This window comes from Pogoniulus pusillus, chromosome 11 (assembly GCF_015220805.1).
Source record: "Pogoniulus pusillus isolate bPogPus1 chromosome 11, bPogPus1.pri, whole genome shotgun sequence".
NCBI classification, from domain to species: Eukaryota; Metazoa; Chordata; class Aves; order Piciformes; family Lybiidae; genus Pogoniulus; species Pogoniulus pusillus.
This window is the reverse complement of record NC_087274.1, coordinates 10,369,234-10,387,854: the sequence shown is the minus strand read 5'-3', so window position 1 is coordinate 10,387,854 and position 18,621 is coordinate 10,369,234. Positions and strand designations below refer to the sequence as shown.

At 53.1% G+C, this 18,621-nt stretch overlaps 1 protein-coding gene and 1 long non-coding RNA gene across 3 annotated transcripts; both read right to left on the bottom strand.

Moving 5' to 3' along the window:
* Nucleotides 1–2,248: 2,248 nt before the first annotated feature.
* On the bottom strand, nt 2,249–3,152 carry LOC135179708 (uncharacterized). Of its 2 annotated transcripts, none has more exons than XR_010304085.1 (2): nt 3,030–3,152; nt 2,249–2,509 (listed from the first exon to the last, which is right to left on the bottom strand). It is a non-coding gene; the product is annotated as an uncharacterized LOC135179708 (long non-coding RNA). The 2 variants fall into 2 exon arrangements; XR_010304084.1 differs by having other exon boundaries at nt 2,249–2,489.
* An 8,647-nt stretch (nt 3,153–11,799) lies between these two features.
* Nucleotides 11,800–17,881, bottom strand: FOXJ1 (forkhead box J1). The gene is made up of 3 exons (XM_064151757.1): nt 17,648–17,881; nt 15,975–16,484; nt 11,800–12,919 (listed from the first exon to the last, which is right to left on the bottom strand). Exons 2-3 carry the CDS (start codon nt 16,452–16,454, stop codon nt 12,080–12,082), a joined length of 1,320 nt encoding a protein of 439 aa, XP_064007827.1. The 5' UTR covers nt 16,455–16,484; nt 17,648–17,881; the 3' UTR covers nt 11,800–12,079.
* Between the last annotated feature and the right edge of the window lie 740 nt (nt 17,882–18,621).

The window sequence follows — 18,621 nt, the reverse complement described above, 5'->3', positions numbered from 1 at the left end:
TATATGAAAAGATAGGCATTTGCAGGAGCACAGGTTGCACTACCCCTGTCCTCCATCCACTGTCCGGAAAGAAAAGCTACCACTGAGGAAGCTGCCATCCTCTTCCTCCTGCAACATGAGGTTTATCACACACTGGGGCAGTTACAGGGCTCTGCATCCTGCAAACCAGGTCCAGCCTGGAGCAGGGAGCTGCTTTTATCGATACAGACAGTCCCAGCTTGCCGCCGTTTTGCACCACTCTGAGGCGAGGCTCCCGCCTCACCAAGAGGCCAGAGCGTGCCCATCCATCTTCCCCCTGTCAAACCCTCCTGAGCTCTGGAAAGCAGCTGAAACAGCTCAAAAGGCTTCTTTTGTTCAACAGCTTCAGCGTGTATCATAGCTCACCTTATCGTGCTGCAAACAGCTGTGCCCAGGCTCTGGCTGCTGCGAGCAGCAGTGCCAGGCTGCTGTGTTTTCTGTGTGTGACCCTGCCTGGCCACCATCACTGCCTGTCTGTGTTTTACGAAGACATCTGCTAAAGGAAAACTTGTCCTGTGGGTGTAAGACAGAAGATTCCTGTCTGAGGTTAGTTCCCAGCACATCTCCTGCTTATCCCCACTGGGCTGGTGTGATTAGAAACACTTTTCCCCCCCTGTACAGAAGAGACATCTCTTTTTTTACAGCAATGCATGCTCTTTCTGTAACGCTCAGCCCCTTATTCAAAGGGCAGCCAGAGCCAAAAGGAAATCTTCCATTGCTGAGCTTGGGGAATAACTCTCCATGTTGCCCTGAGCAGTCCTGTCTATCTCCTGAAAGCCAGGAAAAAAAGCTTTCTCTCTTCTTCGGAGCCCTCAGAGCAAACAGGGAGCTGGGGCAGAGGCACCCAGTCCGTGTCCCAGCTGCCAGGAGGGACGGTAAAGAGTGCACAAACACAAGAGAAAGCCAGTCTGCCAATAAATCGTGTGAAAACTGCCAGAGCCTGTGCCAATGCGAGGGGCAATGCCGCATCCAAGGGGAGACAGCACAAAAAAATCTGGCTCGCTGCTCAAAGAGTCAAGGCAGCAGGAGTTATTTCTTGTAAAATGGGAAAGGGTAGAAATGCTGCAGCTTGAACATGTGCAAAAGGGCACAGAGCACACCCAGCAGCTCTGGGCTGCAAGTTCACACACACGCAGCTCGTCGCTGGCTGTTTCTGCAGCAGTCGGTGCAGGCAGCTGGGCAGCAGCTCCGGTCCTGCCGCCTTCCCGCCGCTCTTCCCGCCCTGCCAACCGCCCGCCGCAGGGTCCCCGCAGGAGTCACGTTCCACGCCAAAAGCTGCCGCGGCAGCTGGAAGGCGAATGTGGTGAGTCAGCAGTGGCTGCGGAAGAATGCCGAGTCACCCTGTGCCTCCGCGGGACACAGCTGGGAGGAAAAGCCCCTTGCTCTCCCCGGCAGAAGGCATACTGAGACTGAGAGGAGGTCTCATCAGTGCCTATAAATGTCTGAGGGGTTGGTGTCAAGTGGATGAGGGCAATCTCTTTTCGGTGGTCTGCAGCAATAAGACAAGGAGCAACAGGTGAAAACTTGCACATAGCAAGTTTCACTTCAACATGAAGGAGAAACTACTTTACAGTGAGGGTGCCAGAACACTGGAACAGGCTGTCCAGAGAGGTTGTGGAATCTCCTTCTCTGGAGACTTTCAAGTTCCAAAGGACACTTTCCTTTGTGGACCACCCTAAATGATCCTGCTTTTGGCAGGGGAGTTGGACTTGATGGTCTCTGGCGATCCCTTCCAACCTCTAATGTTCTGTTATTCTCATCCAGGTGGCCATGCTCACTGTCACCAAGGTGGAAACCTCAGCCAAAGTGGTTGGACAAGGATTGCGTCCTCACCGAAATGAGCTCAGAGAATGAGTAGATGTAAGGTTAGGTGGACCGCTGACCTTGCACTTCTGGCTATCCAAATACTTCCTCTTTAAAGCCTTCTTTAAATTACATGGCCTCAAACTGCCCCAGAAGAGGTTTCAATTGGATGTCAAGAAATGTGTTTCTACTGAAAGAGTGGCCAGGCTTTGGATCAGGCTGCCAAGGGAGATGGTGGAGTCCCCATCCTTGGAGGTGTTCGAAAACTGTGTAGCCACAGCACTGTGGGACATGGTTTGTTGGGCATGGTGGCATTAGGTCAGTGGTTGGACTTGATGCTTTTGGAGGTCTTTTTTCCAGCCAAACCAATTCCATGACTCTGTGAAACATTCAGTTGTGGGCACAAAGGAGAGAGCTAACAAGTGCCTTTGGCAGTGCTGGGCAAGCAAAGCTTGTTCAGTTCTCGAAAACACAAGAAGCGAGGTCAGATCAGAGCCCAACACCTTCGGGGTGTGGAGGCTGTGGAGTTGGAACAATGTCATGGCCTCGTTGTTCAGCAATGGGAGTTTTCAGCGCCACAGGCATGAGGAAGTGGCTCCTGCTCATGGGGACGTGACAGTCAATTCTCTCCGGGGACAAGGTGTTCCGGGCGTTGGTCACCCAAAACGCTGCAGAGAAGAGAGTCGACCTGGTTTACAGGTGGGGAAACCAAGGCAGAGAGAGGCTTTGCTTTGCTTAGGGTTTGGCTCATAGCTGCTGCAAAGACACAGAAACACCACGTTTCTCTTGTCCCCTTCACAGTGGTAGAGGTCAGGGCACAAAAGGTGTAATCGTGACAAGACTGGGATAAGTTCAATTAATAGTAGCTCTGAAAGCAGGGACTTTCTGTCCCCTGCATTGTGGCCTGGTACTGCTCACCCCAGAAACAACTCCTGCTTGAAAAGTAGTCATTTTATTGCAAAAAAAAAAAAAAGAATTCTGCCTGCCCTTACCTCCTACCAGTGAGGTTAATCCACCTCCTGCACAGAGAGGACAGTGGGCAGTGGTGCTCCCTGGGCCACAAGAGCTGCCTGCAAGGCATGCAGCCTACGGTGACAAGGGCAAAGCAAGATTAATACAGCCAGGAGCCTTTGAAAGGGCTTTGCATTTGGTGTGGGAGAGGAGAGAGATCAGTACAGAGGAGCTGGGATTAACATAAAATTACAAACCTTCCATAGTGAGCTGAAGGGCTGTCCTGGGCTGGGTGACCCATCAGTGCCCTAGGCTATGAGAAGGCCTGGGAACGCTATTGCTGGTGGCACTGCTCTTGCTTCTTCCCCAGAGGCAGCCTGTTCTGCTTCCCCTCTGGTCAAGTTGGACAGAAAAGGAAATTAATCTTTAGCCAGAAAAAAACAGGAGCTCTGAGCTGGCTGAGAGCTCCCAAACGTTCCCTTCCATCAGACATTCCCTAAGAGAGGGAATGAGCATGCACAGACAGGGCACAGGATGTACCCAGGCACATGCTCTGACTGTTACCATGCCCATGAACTTGAAGAGATGGCGCAGGAACCAAATCCACCACAGAGCTTTGCATCCCTGGTAACATCTCCATGCCCCACTAACTTCGCTTTGATCCTGACCTGCATCCAGAGCATCACAATGTGCTGTAGGGATGTGCAGTGCTCCCGGAAAACCAAGTTCACGTGGAACAAGGCTTGGTGTCTGGGTTTCTGTGGCTTCCCAAACTCTCCTGTGTGACCCTGAGGACCATGCCAGCCTCGCTGTTGCAGGGAAGGGATGGCAGCAATTTCACTGAAACAGCACCCAGCAGTCACCTAAGAGGAATCCCTCAATGACCCTCTGCCCCTTGCAGGAAGGGGGCTCTTGGCTGTCAGCCCCTTGAAGGCTGGCCCCAAAAGTTCCTCCAAGCCTTCGTCCATGGCAGACACAAGCTGTGCTCCCTGGTTTTATTTGCAGAGGGAATTAAGGTCCTGCTGGGAAAGCCTCCCCTGCACTCTGGTAACTGCCTGCATAGTGAGCTCTAAATGGCTTTTTGTAAATGAATGACCAGGATTAGCGAGGTTCCCCTCATCACTGGTTACTTTGCTGCAGTGGGGGGAACAGGACAGTGACCCCCTCTTCCAGCCGAGAAACTGGCACATACCAACAGCTGGGGACCAACACAGCCCTACCCTGCACATGACCAAGCCCTTTCTCTCCTCAGAGCTGGAGTGGAGGTTCCCAGCTGGGTTTGGGATGCATGTGCACACGCCAGGAGTGTGGATCCTGGGTACAGAAAACTACAGGGCACTGTATTTTATGAGCTAGGGGCCAGGCTGGGGATGATGCTCATTTTCTGTCCCTGCCACGTTGCTGAGGAAGGCAGGGGGGTGTTTGGCATGTGGGTCGGCATCAGGCACTTCCACCCTGCATGTGACAAGACCAGAGAGGCCACATAGGGCTGCAGCTGGCCCAGTCCCTCGGCAGGAATACAGTCAGTGACCCTAGGGCTAACAAGGAGCTGCCCAGTGAGGCCACGGGTGCTGCTGAGAGGTGCAGGTCCAACAGCCCTCATTCAGAGGGGACCCTACTCCACTATCCCTCTCTGCCCGCAGTAGGACACAGGGGTCCTACCTTTGCAAGCTGCTCTGATGGAATCTGGAACTGCCAAAGCCACCACAGCTGCCTTGCCACTGCACAGCTCCAGCCTCTGGATGTTTGCACCTTCCTGCCTGTCAATGCATCTGCTAACCAAAAGCCACCAGGCTGGAGCAGTATTGCTGCAGGTCTGCTGGGAATCAGGAGCACGCACTCCTTGAAGGAGTGCATCCAAACTCCTGCCCCATGCTTAGCCATCTGCCTCTACTACGAGCAAAGAGCATCCCACTCCTCACCAGCAGTGAGCCCAGAATGCCCACAGAGCTGCCAGGGCAGACACAGTCGCCTCTCCCAGCAGGCAGTGGGAAAAGGAGTGCTGCTCCAGAGCGGAGCCGCGCTTCCCTCCTCTGCCAGGCTGGCACAGCGCCCGCCAGTGCAATGCCAGGCCAAATTCTTTGCGATTTCTAGGTCAACACTCACCTCCTGTAATGCCCCTGAGCCCTCCCGCTGCCTGTGTGTGCTCCAAACCATCACACTGTGCCAGCTGCCAGCCCAGCCACCCCCGTGCATAGGGTGGGATCTGCAACCAGTGCCCCCAGCACCACTCAGCCTGGCTGGCCTCATCTGTACCCCTCAGGTGTTTGGGACTTGAGGCCACATTACCCCAAATTGAACCATTCCCCAACACACACCTGCTCACCTTCGTGCTGCCCACCCCCCATGGGTGCCTGCAGCCTGCCCCTGCTTGCACCCTTTCTGTGGGAGCCAGATGCCAAAGGAAGGAGTTTGCTTTGGATTTCTAAAGTGAGATTTTCACCATCCTCATGGCAGTGGGGATTCTTTTTGGTTTTTTTTAATTAGAATAATTAACTAAACAAAAAAAATCTCAAGAGGTGGGGTGGCCCTAACGCCCCAAACCTGGCAATAAATCACCTGAAGAAGCAGCCTTTGTAAAGCAATCCCCGCGGCCCCAGTGCTTGTTTGCAAACTGGCCGAGTTTCGACTGGCTTGTGACGTGGTTTCCCAAAGAGGGAGGCGACCCTGGCACGGCTCCGGCAGCTCAACCCCTCCACGGCGGCAGCTGGGTGCGTGCCCCTTGCTCACGGGGGCTACTTGCCATGGCACAAGTTGGGCTGGAGCAGTAGAGCCCTACAGAGCTGCAGCCCCCCCTCCCCCGCCCCTCCACGCCCCCTACCTGGGCATGCACTGGGCCGGAGTGGCAGGGATGAGGAAGAGGAGGAGGAAGGGCAGAGTGCCGAGTGTCTCCTTGTGATGGCATTTGCGCAGGGGCTGATGCATTGTGGCTCCCCCCACCGCAGGGCAAGCCCTGGCCTGCCGGTGCATTGTGCTGGCCGTGCCGCCGGGAACAGCCGCTGGCAACGGCCCACTGACCCATCCCGAGGCTGCCTAGGGTGCGGAGGGAGGCAGGGAGCTTTGCTGCTTGCACATGGCCTGAAAACATGGCTAAACACTCTGAAAGTGCTGCCCCTGCATTGCTCTGGGCAGGATAGAGCCCCCTGCACAGCCCTGCTCTCCATAGAGGGATCTAACCCAGCTTCGACAGTGTGAGCTGGGCAGCAGGACCAGGGCTTGGGGCACAGTGGGATGTCCCTTAGGTGCCACTGCTTTTTCCACAAGGTACTTTGGCTCAGATAATCAGGTTCTGGCCTGTATCAGACCACTGCCTCACCTATCAGGATGCTGTAAGTCATCCAAGCTTCCACTGGGCTCTGCTAGCAATGCAAAGTCACTGCTGGAAAAGCCCAAAAAGGGCTTTGCCCTCTGTCCTCAAAGTGACTTTTTCCAGTGCCCCTGTGACCCCTGCAGAAAGGTGTCTGCACCCAGCCTGATCCCTCTAGGCAGAGACATTGGGGTCCAGCTCTGGGGCCTGTCCTGGCCTGCCTGAGCTTGGCTGTTGCACCTCCATCCTCTCAGACATAAATGTGCCAAACATCAGTGTTGCAGGGGCAGGGAGTGCCTAAGCTATCCCCAAGCTCTGCCCCTTATTGCAGGGCTGGGGACTAGGCTGGCCAACTCCATCCCTGTCCTTCCTTGCCCAGGACCTGCAGTACCAAGGCTGAAGCTCCCTGCCCATAGGCAATTCCCATGAGACTCCTCATCCATGTGAACTCCTGAAAGCACATTTGGTAACCTTTTCCCGCCCCCGTTCCCCCCCCCCCCCCCCCCGACTTTGGAGGTTTGTTCATTGCTATGCAAGGCAAGTCCATTCCCTACCCTCCTCAGTCCTGTTTCCCCCTTCTCCCTCCTCACCACTCCAGCCATCCCAGCCTAGGATGTTAAAACAGGCTGAATTTTGCACGATGAAGGGAGTGGGGCAGGGGAAAATAATACTACTACTAATAAACAAAAGATAAATCTGTAGCTGGAGGGAGAACTGAAGAGCCATAAACCTCCTCCAAAACGAACAGTACCAAATCCACAGAAGGAAAACAAGAGGCTGTGAGATTAGCATTTCCAAACAGAGCAGAGATGGCCCCAATCTTTGAGGTGTTTATTCTAGGCGTTGATTTTCAATATTTAGGATGATTAGCAAGTGAAAGCCGGCTGTTGCCAGAATGGCTTCGTGCCAGCCCCGCACTCAATGGAGGGGAAAGAAAGACAGGGCAAGAAAAGGAGAGAAAAGAAGGACTTGTGTGTATATTTTTCTCCCCCTCTGTGAACGGGAGATTGGTTTGAGGGGTCGATGTTTGCCCATCGGAGAGGGATTGATGGATGAGGGGATGGCTGAGGGGAACAGCAGAAATAAATAATGAGGGAATAGTTGCCATGTGCTTAACCAGCTGGGGAAGGACCCAGACTGGGCTGTGAGGGCTGAGTTTGCAGGGAGTTTGTGGAACTGGGTGCTGGTGGTGCAGTGCCCCAAAACACAGCCAGCTCTGGGCTGCAGTGGTCTGGACTTTCATTACAGTCATAGATTCATTCTGGCTGGAAAAGACCTTTAAGACCACCAAGTCCAACCATTAACCCAGCACTGCCAGGTCCCCCTTCCGTTGCACGATGGTAAAGCAGATGAGATGTCACCAGCTCGAGGGTCCCCAACCCATCACTGCCCCTGTGCTGGGCGAGCCAGGGCAGCCCGCAGAGCTGGACCAGCCCTAGCCACAAACTGCCACCGGCAAGCCCGGGCAGGCCAAGCGCTGCCGGGTCCTGACCTCCCTCCTGGCACCACACTTCACCCCGGGCACACACAGGCTTTGTGCGGGCAGCAGCAGCGTGGCGTCCTGCCTGCCTCCACGCCCGCGGGAACCAATGCTCCACCCCACAGCACCCCCACTTGTGCACCTCCTGGCTGCTGCTTAAAAAATAACTTCCCCCCCCCGCCCCAACAAACCATCTCATTGAAAGAAAAAAAATATCACATCCAAGTTGGTTTTGTTGCTTTCAGAAGCTGAACAAAACAAGGTTGTTTCAGGCCTCGCCTGCTGCCTCCTTTATATTCAGCCTTTCTCACTTTAAAGCTCTTGACTGGCTCTGGTAGACTGGAATATTTTTTCCTGGCAAGGTTGTTTTTTTCAGTCCCCTGGCAGGGTGGGACTGCTGGGGGCTCCTCTTATTCCAGGGGGTTTAAAACTAGAAACTATGTGGTTGTGCCTGGCAAACCAAAATCAGTAAGTGGAGTGAGGTACAAGGGTGCTGCCAGCTCTTTGCAGCCCTGCCAGTGCCACCACTCTTAGGGGGAAACAAAGCAGCTGCTCCAATGCTCCCAATGGGGAGCTGAGAGGAGAAAACAGGGCAGGGAATTCCTTGTTGCTTTTTGGGGTTCATTGCCCCCATTCCCCCAAACTGAAAAGAAGGCCCAGCTCTGCCTCCAAAATTCATTCCCCTCCAGACATACCAAAGCTGTTCCCCATCAGGGAGAGCCCTACCTTATCCCAAGGATTGCATCCTGCTCTCCCAGCACAAAGCACACAGGAACCACAAACAGATACTGCAGTGAGCTCAGCCCTTATTTTGGGTTGAGATTGACTGGATTGGGAACAGCTGTGAGCAATGCAGAGCAAACAGGCAATGCCTGGTGCCAGTGGGATCCAGCAGATCACTGGGGAGGTGATAAGGTGCTCCTTGAGTGCTGGGAAAACGAGAAGGGCTGTGTCTGTTATGTAAGACACATCTTGGAATGGATCCTTCCAAATCAACAAGGAGGGTCTGGAGGGGGATCTCTGTCCCTGGAGATGCTCAGATGCGACAAGAGATGCTGGACAGCCACCAAGCAGGGGCCAGACCAAGCTGTGGGCACAGCAAGGTACCCACAGTCTGGATCAGGCCAGGCTGGTACTCAGCACCACATCCCTGAACCAGCCTGCCCTCCCCATGGGGCTCCCCACACGTGTGACCCCCATCCCCATTGCCCCCCACCGTGGCTGCTGTGGGCAGGCTGGCAGCTGAGTGTGTGCCGCTGCTCTTCCCTTGCCTGCCCAACTGCTCCTCAGCATAATTGGCCTCCCGAGGGCTCAGCTACCCCTGCGGCTGCTGCGCAGCTCCTCTCGCCACTCTGTACCCTCGAGAGCTCCCCAGACACTTGTGTTTCTCAGGGCATCTGCAGGGCCGGGGGGGGACATGGTGCAAGCAGAGGGATAGTCCCAGGCACTCACACCATGCCACCTCCAGGGCACGGCCAGGGAAGGATGAGCCAGGGGTGGGGAGCACCCTTGTGTCTCACAGGCCATGTGTAAGCATTGCCACACAGGCAGTGGTTTGTGCCTCGGTTTCCCCATAGGGAATTGCTGTGCCGCCATGGAATGAGGTGATTGATAGCACCCATGTGCCAGGCTGGGTGCACAGCCAGGGCTGGGCTGGTAACATGTTCCCTGCCTCTGAGGAAGACGGTCAGGCAGAGCCAGGTGGGACTGAAGTAGGCAGAAGCAAGGCCTTCTCCTTTCTTTCCTTCTTTTCCTTCCTCCTTCTTCCTTTCCTTATTTTCCTCCCTTCCCTTTTCTCCTCCCTTCTTTTCACTTTATGGATAACTTTAGATGAAAAAGTTTAAATTGCAGATGTAGCTCTGAAGTTGTTCAGCATCAGTAGAGGGACCTCAAACTAGGAAAATAGAAGAGAATAACTAGGAAAATATAAGAGAATAACCCTAAAGCCAGTTCTGGGAGCACCCCAGGCCCCACAGCTCCTCTCTTGCTGGGAGAAATTCCTGGATCCTTAACAGGATTCCTGCAGGAATCCTCTTTTGCTTGGCCTTGGTTTACAGAGCAGCCAACACAAGCCTTTGAGCAGTGAAAACAGCAACTAAACCTCACACAACCATTTGCTGGCTTCTGCTCACCGGTGGGATGGAGAGGAGAAAACAGAACCAAAGGTTCATGGGTTGAGACAAGGACAGGGAGGGATCACTCCCATGGGCAGAATGAACTTGACCTGGGAGGCAAAAATTCAGTTTATTTTGTTAAGAGTAAAATCAGAGTAGGGTAATGAGAAATGAAGCTGGATCTTAAAAACCTCTTCTCCCATCCCTGACTTCTTCCTGGGTTCAGCTCTGCTCCCGATTTCTCCACCTCCTTGGTCCCAGCAGTGCCAGGGGACAGGGAATGGTGGTTGCAGTTTATCACTACTGCTCCTTCCTTCTCGGGCCTCCACCTAATCCCTCACACTCTCTCTCAGCTCCAGCATGGAATCTCTTTCGTGGGAGACAGTGCTCCACAGGCTTCAACGCCAGTCCTGCTCACCAGCTGCAGCTCTGCACGAACTGCTCCAGCATGAGTCCCCTCTGTGGGCTGTGTCCTTCAGGAACAGACTGCTCCAGCTTCATTCTTCTTTGGGCACAGCCACCTGCTCCATCATGGGATCCTCCATGCGTTTTGGGGTATATCAGCCTCCATGGGCTGCAAGGATATATCTATGCTAAAGGTAAGCATATTGGGCTGCAGGGGGATATCTGCTGGGATATCTGCTCCACCAGTAACCTCTGTGGGCTGCAGGGGGATATCTGCTCCACCAGTAACCTCCATGAGCTGCAAGGGGAATATCTGTCCCACCATTAACCTCCATGGGCTACAGGAGGATATCTGCTCCATCAGTAACCTCAGTGGGCTGCAGGGGGGATATCTGCCCCACTATTAACCTCTCTGGGCTGCAGGGGGATAACTGCTTCTAACCTCCGTGGACTTCAAGGGCACAGACTGACTCACCACAGTCTTCACCAAGGGCTGCAGGGCAATTTCTGCTCTGGCACACCTCCTTCCCTTCCCTCTTCATTGACTGCACACTTCTGAGGTGTTTCTTTCACATCCCACTCCCTTCTCCACTGCTGATTTTCCAGCAGTTTCTGGGGTTTTTTGCCCTCTTAAATATGTTGTTGCAGAGGTATCACCACTGGACCTGATCAGCTTGGCCTTGGAGCTGGGGAAACTTGTAGCAGCTTCTCACAGGAGCCACCCCTGTAACCCATCCCAAAACTCCATTACACCAACCCAGTGCAACTCCCAAATGGTATTTCCCCTGTCCCCTCACAATGAAAAATATGCTAGTGCTAAAAACAGAGAGGGTTTAAAATATATAATATTTAATAGATTATATAAAAACATCTAGAGGCAAACTCTTTTGAATATATAACATTTAACAGATTGTATAAAAACACCTAAAAGAGGCAAATTTTGCATATGTAACAGTGAACAAATGATATAAAAACATCTAAAAGAGACAAATTTTATTAAGTAGCATTTAACAAATGAGATAAAACTACCTAAAGAGCCAAATTTTAATAAGTAGCATTTAACAAATGAGATAAAACTGCCTAAAGAGGCAAATCTTAATGAGATAAAACCACCTAAAGAGACAAATTTTAATAGGTAACATTTAACAAATGAGATAAAAAACATCTTAAAAGAGGCAAACTTTGAAGAGATAACATTGAGCCAATGATATAAAAACATCTAAAAGAGGCAATTTTTAAATAGATAACGTTTAACAGATGAGATAAAAACATCTAAAAGAGGCAAACTTTGGATAACATCTAACAGAGTATCTTAAAAACCATCTAAAGAGGCAAACTTGGAACAGATACCTTTGAACAGATTACCTTAAAAAAAAAAACATCTAAAGAGGCACTCTTACTGAATTTATAAACCCTTCCTTTCTCTCTAGGTGCAAATCAGAAGGGAGGGTGACTGAACTCAGAGAAACCAGAAGGGACTTCTATTTACTTGCTAGCTAATTATCACACTAGACTTACCAACTACCCTAAGCAGAGAAAGGAAAGAGAGATGGAAACAGAAAGATGAAGGAGTGAGGAAATTGCACTTAGCCTATCAAGTCCTAAACTACCAGGAAAGAACATATGCCATGCCCTTTTCCATGGAAAATAAACAAAACTAAACCAAGAACAACAACAAACACCCTCCCCTCTCCCCTCCCCCCCCTCCCCCAATATTTCACATTTCTTCTTTTAAAAGTAAAAAAATAAGTAGTATTATATTTCTTCTCTTGAGTTAAACTTGTGGACTAGAGACTTCCTTTAAAGAAATATCAAGCAGTTCCCTTGGGGGTGTTGTTTTTTTCTTGTGTGTCCTCCCCCCAGTGTTTCAGTGAATAGTTTACAATGAAGCTATCAAAAGTCACTGTGGATGTCTTTTATGTCTGTAGAAAATCTTGTCCCTTGTAAGTCCCAGCAGCAGGAGGGGAGCATCCTGCTAAAGTCTGATGAGTGACTGGCCTCTTATAAGAGGGTTGCCAGATCACTCCAGTTGCTGGCATCCACTGGCAAGGAGGTGTCGTTGAATTCAAACAACTGCTCGATGTTGATGCAGTTGGAGAGGTAATCGCTTGTCTCTTCCTCCCAGGGGTGCTGCAGGAAAGAGGTGGCCATCAAGGTTTCCTCAAAGTCCAGGTTGTTCTGGTTGGCTACAGTGAGGACCTGCTCTTGTTCTTGCTCCTGTTCCTGCTGCTGGGGAGGATCAATGTTGTGCCTCTGTGCTGTCAAGTCCAGGTCTTGTGATGTGCTGCTGATAGGAGGCACAAGCTCCAGATCCCCAAAGGTGGAGAAGTCACCACTGAGGCTGGTGTCAAAGATGGCTTCCCAGTCAAAGTCACCTTTCAGGGACCCCAGCTCAGTCTGCTCTTCCTGGGTCAGCAAGGCACAGCTGGAGAGCCGAGGCACCTTGGCCGTTCTCTTGGGCAAGGGCTGCTTGCGCTTCTGCCCTGCTTTGCTCTCCTGCCCTGCTTTGCCCTCCACCATGTTCCATTTCTGTTTGGCTGTGATTTCTTCAAACTCCTTCAGCAGCTGCTGGGACTCTTTGTTGACATGGAGGATGTTGGTGGAGGTGGTGCAAGTTGAAGTGGCTGGGCTGGCAAGGCAGGGTGGCTCCTGCTGGTCCCTCTTGGTGAAGGTTGGTTGGATCTGCGCTGGGGACACTCTCCGTTTCTTGAAGGCACCATTCTTGAGCCTGTCAGCGTACTGGGGGTCAAGCTTCCAAAAGCCTCCTTTCCCTGGCTCGCCTTTCTCCCGAGGCACCTTGATGAAGCACTTGTTCAAGGAGAGGTTGTGCCGGATGGAATTCTAGACCCAAAAAGAGAAGGGGGAAAAAAAACTGCAAGGCTGAATGTTTGTCTGCTGCCACAGAACTTACCTGTGTGAGGAAGCTGGTGGAAAAGCACCTTTTCAGCAAAGACCTTTGGGAAAAAGAAAGTAGAAACAGTAGGGTCAAGACACCCTGGGCTATGTGCCCAGCAGAAACTCCTCTGCCCCAAGCCACCAGCAGAGTGTTCTTGGCTCCTGTCTAATCCAGCCAGAGGTGGCAGAAGCCAAAGAGTTCAAGCTAGAACTTGCCAGCCCATGGAAAGCTTTTGAGCGACTCTCCTTGGCTGTAAATGGGGACTGTGGGGTCTTGGATCATAGAATGGATCAGAAGGGACCTTTAAAGGTTACTTAGTCCAGCTCCCCTGCAGTCAGCAGGCACATATTCAAGTAGAGCAGGTTGCTCAGAGCCTTACTGAAGCTCTGCTACAGTGTACTAAAAACGTGTCCCCATCTTTCTTGTCAGCCCCTTTAATTACTGAAAAGCTACAGTGAGATCTCCCTGTAGCCTTCTCTTCTCCAGGCTGAACAACCCTGACTTTCACAGCCTGTCTTCATGGCAGATGTGCTCCTCTGGATCTGCTCCAACAGGTCCATATCTCTCTTCATGTCTATCATGCAGACTACTGGGAAAGACCAGACAGACTGGCTCTAGCTATGGAGCAAAGGGAAGATTGTGTCCTCCTTCATGACTCACAAGGAACAGAAGAGTCTTTACACTGACGTGACCATGGTCCTATTACAAGCGGCAGCACATGGCAACACCGTGAGGGAAGGCATCCTCAGGGCCTTCTTTGCATCCCCACCTGAGCCTGTTGCTAGTGTTGAGGGGAAAATATTTGAGCAAAATATAGGCACTGTATGTCCCCTTGAACAAGCAGGCAAAACCAGAGAGACACATGGGCTGTTCCACCACAGCCCTGTGTGTCCCCAGGGCTACCTCCTGGCCTGGGGAAGCCTGGTGTGGAATTGCTGCATCTTCATCAGCCACTGCAGAGATGAGCTGAAGGGAAGGGGGAAAAAAAAAAGAGCGGAGAGAGGGAAGAAAAAGAGGAGTTTCTGCTGCCATCAAGCTGTTCTGAAACCTTGAATGTGCCTGGAGTGATGTGAATAATCAGAAAGGAAACTCAGTTATTGGGTAAATAACGCAGGGTTGGACTCCACAAAGCCAAGACTGTATGAAGAGATTGGATGTAGTAGAGGGTTGGGTTTTTTAATGTTGCCTGGATATCTTTATGCTTATTCATCCATAATCCGTGGTGCCAAAAAGGAAAAACAAGGCTTGAATGCTTGGAGCTGTTGAAAAACACACACACAGACACACAGACACACACACACACACAACAAAACCCTCGCTGGGCTGAAGCTCCTTGGGTGTGTTGGCTCCTCTCCAAAGCACTCAGCTCCCACAGGAATATATCCATCTCCCCCCCTGGAGTACGGGTGGCATGACCTTTCCAGGCTGCCTTCATGTACGGGAATCAGGGTAGGGGATGAGAACACAGGCTTGGAAAGAAAGAAAAGGAGGAGAGAGGAGGAGGAGGAGGAGGAGGAGGAGGAGGAGGAGGAGGAGGAGGAGGAGGAGGAGGAGGAGGAGGAGGAGGAGGAGGAGGAGGAAAAAAGGTGTAAAGAAAGAGAAACAAAGGGAAAGGAAAGGAAAGGAAAGGAAAGGAAAGGAAAGGAAAGGAAAGGAAAGGAAAGGAAAGGAAAGGAAAGGAAAGGAAAGGAAAGGAAAGAAAGGAAAGGAAAGGAAAGGAAGGAAAGGAAAGGAAAGGAAAGGGAAAAGAAAAAAAAAGGAAAAGGAAAAGAAAAAAAGGAAAGGGAAAAAAAGGGAAATTAAAAAAAAAGGAAGAAAATTAAAATTTTAAAAAGGGGGAAAAAAGGAAAAGGAGCAGCAGGAACACAGCTATCACTGCAAACATTCCAGGCCGTGGTAGCTCCAGATTTATAGTTCAATGTTTTGCAATGCTCCCCATCTCCCCACCCCAGCCCTCACTCAGCCTGGCTGCCCACCGTTATTAGCTGGCAGTTAACATATTTATCATTCCTGCCTGCAGCAGTCCCGTGAACCCCCTGCATCTCCACAGGGAGGGGTTGGAAACCTTCTTTCTTTTTTTTAATAAACACATTTTAATTAAAAACCTGATTATCCAGCCATGAGTTTGCAACAGAAAGGCAACCCACAAGCTGGCACGCAGCTCCTCCTCCCAGATTGCTCCCGTAGGTTCTCCCAGTACAAGGGAGGCTGGGGGAGACAGGTGGCCCTGGAGAGGAACCCTGGAATGGCCTTCAAGAGCTGCTGGAGACCCACCTTCCTGGGAAGAAGGCAGGCAATGTCTGGGCAGTGGGTGTGAAATGGTTTGGCCCAGTCCTTCTTGGGTGAGCACTGCCACTGGGATCGCTGGCTCACTGTGGCTTTGGGCTGGGAATAACCTGAGCAGGGGGACAAGCCACCCAGGTGCCTCCTGCTCTGCCACATCCTAAAAGCCTCCTGTGCCAGAGGTCCCCTTGTGTGATGGAGGAGGACAGTGAGCCAAGGTGGCTGGGAAAAGCCTCAGTGCTTTAGGCTACCCCCAAAGCTGGTGAGCCTGGGGGCTGTCCCTGACACCCTGGGGACATGCTCATGCTAGCTGGGGACAGCAGCCCTATTTAGTCCTCCCTCTGAGGCCTCAGCAGCTCATCACAGCAACAAGTGGCATCTTCCTGGGAGTCCTCTCTATCCTGCTCCCATGCCTGGTGCCCAGTACTTAGAGATAATCAACCTGGCAATTTCATGTGTGTGTGCCCCAGAAAGGTGCAGCTGAGGACAGAGATGTCTTCACCCCAGAGCCAAGAGGAGTTGCAGGGACCAGCAGCCCAACAGGTACCTCCTTGTTCCCGGAATGGCCCTGAGCTCTCCCCTTTAAAGGCTCTTTCTCTCTGCTGCCCTCCTGGCCATAGCATTTCTGCACACCCAAGCTCTTCTTGGTCCAGCATCCCCACAGGACCTTGCCATGCACAGAGAGGGGACAAGGCAAGAGATCTCCAAATCTCCTACCTGCCAGGTGGGATCAGCATGGCGGAAGTAGCAGAAGTTATCAGTAATCCACTTGTAGATGGCCGAGAGGGTGATTTTGGGCTTGTTGCTGGCTTCCATTGCCATGCAGATGAGGTTGGCGTAGGAGTAGGGTGGCTTGACGTGTGGGTTGGTCTTGTAGTCAATGTCATCTGCCAGCTGAGGGTGCATGGCCATGGTGTGGTGCATTGCCCTTGAGGTGGAAGAGGAGATGGGCTTGCAGGGAGTGTGGGGAATGCCCATGCATGCTGGGTCGGCAGCCAGGGGTGAACATGGGGCAGCAAAGCTGGTGAGCTTGTCCTGAGGATCCGGGCCACTGGGGTAGCAGGAGGCTTCACCTAAGCTGGTGTTTTTGATGGAGAAATCCTGCAGCCACATGAGGCTGGGCAGGGTGTCATCTATGTCCAGCAGGTCCTTCAGCCTTCTCTGCTTCGCTACCCACACATGCCACTCTTCAGCCATGCTTTGTGGAGGGAGAGGATGGGGCAGATCCTGCAAGGACAACAGGGAGAGGGTTGAGGCTCCCCGAGGTGTAGCCGCTCTCCATCCAGGACCTGGGCAGGGCTGAGCCTGGGTGTTCCTGGTGCTGCTGGGTGAGCACCATGCCAGGGGTGCTGTACACCAGAACTACCACAACTCCCCTGGGATTCTCTAGCAGCCCTGAATCTCGGGGACATTCCCTCAGACCATTGTGCCCTGGCAGCACCAAACTTTGGTGTCACCAAATCCCGGTGCTTTAGCAGCCTTAAACCTCGGAGACAATCCCTCGACCAAACCCTGGTGCCGCCCAAACTCTGGGGGAGCAGCGCGGTCCAGCGAGCATTTGGCTGAAGAAAGAGTTTTTTTAAAACCGAAACCAACGACACCCCCATCCCCCCCAAACCACCAAAATCCAGCCAGGAGATTTCTCCCCCCAGCTGCTAGCAGAATAAAATATCTTAAAATTGCCCCTCCGGTATCAATTTCTGCCCGTTTCAGGCTGCTGCTGCTCCGCCCATCATCTGATGCCCCTAAGCCAGCCCGGGGTAGAGGGACGGCACCCACCCTCAGCCCTCCTTCAGCCCTCTTCCAGCCCACCCTCACTCAGCCAGCCCGCAGATTCCCGTCTGGGTTATTCTCGCGGTGGGAATGCTGTGTCTAGGTTCGCTGTTGGGCTTTAATCCCGTGGGTTTGGCGAGCGGAGAGCCGGCGCCGGGAGTGCCGCACCGGTCGCAGCGGAGGCTGTGCCGTTTTAACGTCTCCGCGCTCAACGGCACGGGACGGGGGTAGTGTGGTTATGTAAACACGGACACCAGCTGTCCCGATCTCAAACCCGGGGTTGTTTCCCCCCCACCAAATAAAGCAAGGGTCAGGACAACGACAGCTCGTTAAGGTGCTTGGGTCCCTGTGTCACCAAACCCTGTGCCCGCAGTGAGGGAGAGCCCAGCAACGTCCGTTGCAGCGGACGGACGCGGCGGGGCGGGGGAAGGAGAGGAATTAAAATATTAATTAAAATTGAAATTAAATGACACTAACAGGTTCACCCCACAAGCACACACCCCCTTGCGAGCCTGCCGGCCCTGACAGCCAGCCGAGTCCCAGCCCCCCTGCCGAGCGCTGTCCCACCGCCCTCCCCATCACCCCACCGCCTTCTCCCCTCCGATGCCATCCCTTACCCCGTCCCGGCGATGTCCCCCAACTCCCGAAGTTCAAGAGCGAGCAGGAAGCTTCTGGAAACAGGTGGTGGAGGGAAAAAAACAATCAGAAGAGGGGACAAAACCACCACAGCACAGAAAAATCTCCAGGAAGACCCCGGAGGGGGCGGTGGAGGTGATGGAGGACCGATGCTATGCCCGCTGGGGTCAGAGCTGGCCCCCCAAGCCGAGCAGCGCCGCCGTGATTTGCCGCAGCCCCCGGCGCTCCCTTAAGTAGCTGCTCCACCGGCTTCTGGCGCTGCTATGGCTACGCTCCGCCCCGTCAACAGCTTCCGGCCCCGCTATTGGCCAGGGCGCTGCCATGGAGACCCGCGGGGACACGCCCCCCCGGCGCCGCCAGTTGGCGGCTGGCGGCAGCCGCCCCGCAGCTGCGGAACACAGAGAGCCCGCGGCACGGGGACCGCCGCCTCCGGGCAAGGGGAACAGCCACCTCCCGGCATGGGGACAGAGACCCCATTGCTGTGGGGCACAGCGAGCACCCGGCATAGGGACAGAGACCCCATTGCTGTGGGGCACAGCGAGCACCCGGCATAGGGACAGAGACCCCATTGCTGTGGGGCACAGCGAGCACCCGGCATAGGGACAGAGACCCCATTGCTATGGGCCACTGCGACCCCCGGACGTAGGGGCAGCAGCCCCACAGTATGGGGAACAGCAATCCCCGGCATGGGGCACAGTGGGGTGCGGGACCCGGGGTGTTGTGAAGGGGAGGCAGGACCCCGGTGGACACCACACGCAGGCCCGGTCCAGCGCCAGCAAAAGCAGCAACCCCCAAATTTTTGTGTCCCTAAAATCAATAACAGAATGCATCGGTTTGGAAGGGACCCTCGAAGATCGTCCGTGCAGCCTCCCTGCACTGAGCAGGGACATCTTTCAGTACCTGAAGAGGGCTACAGGAGAGCTGTAGAGAGACTTTTTGTAAGGTCCTGTGGTGG

Coding starts and splice junctions, on each gene's coding strand:
- FOXJ1 (XM_064151757.1), bottom strand. CDS start 16,454: ATGGCTGAAGAGTGGCATGTGTGGGTAGCGAAGCAGAGAAGGCTGAAG. Junction 12,920..15,974: donor ATGCTGATCCCACCTGGCAG/GTAGGAGATTTG, acceptor TTTTGGGTCTAG/AATTCCATCCGGCACAACCT.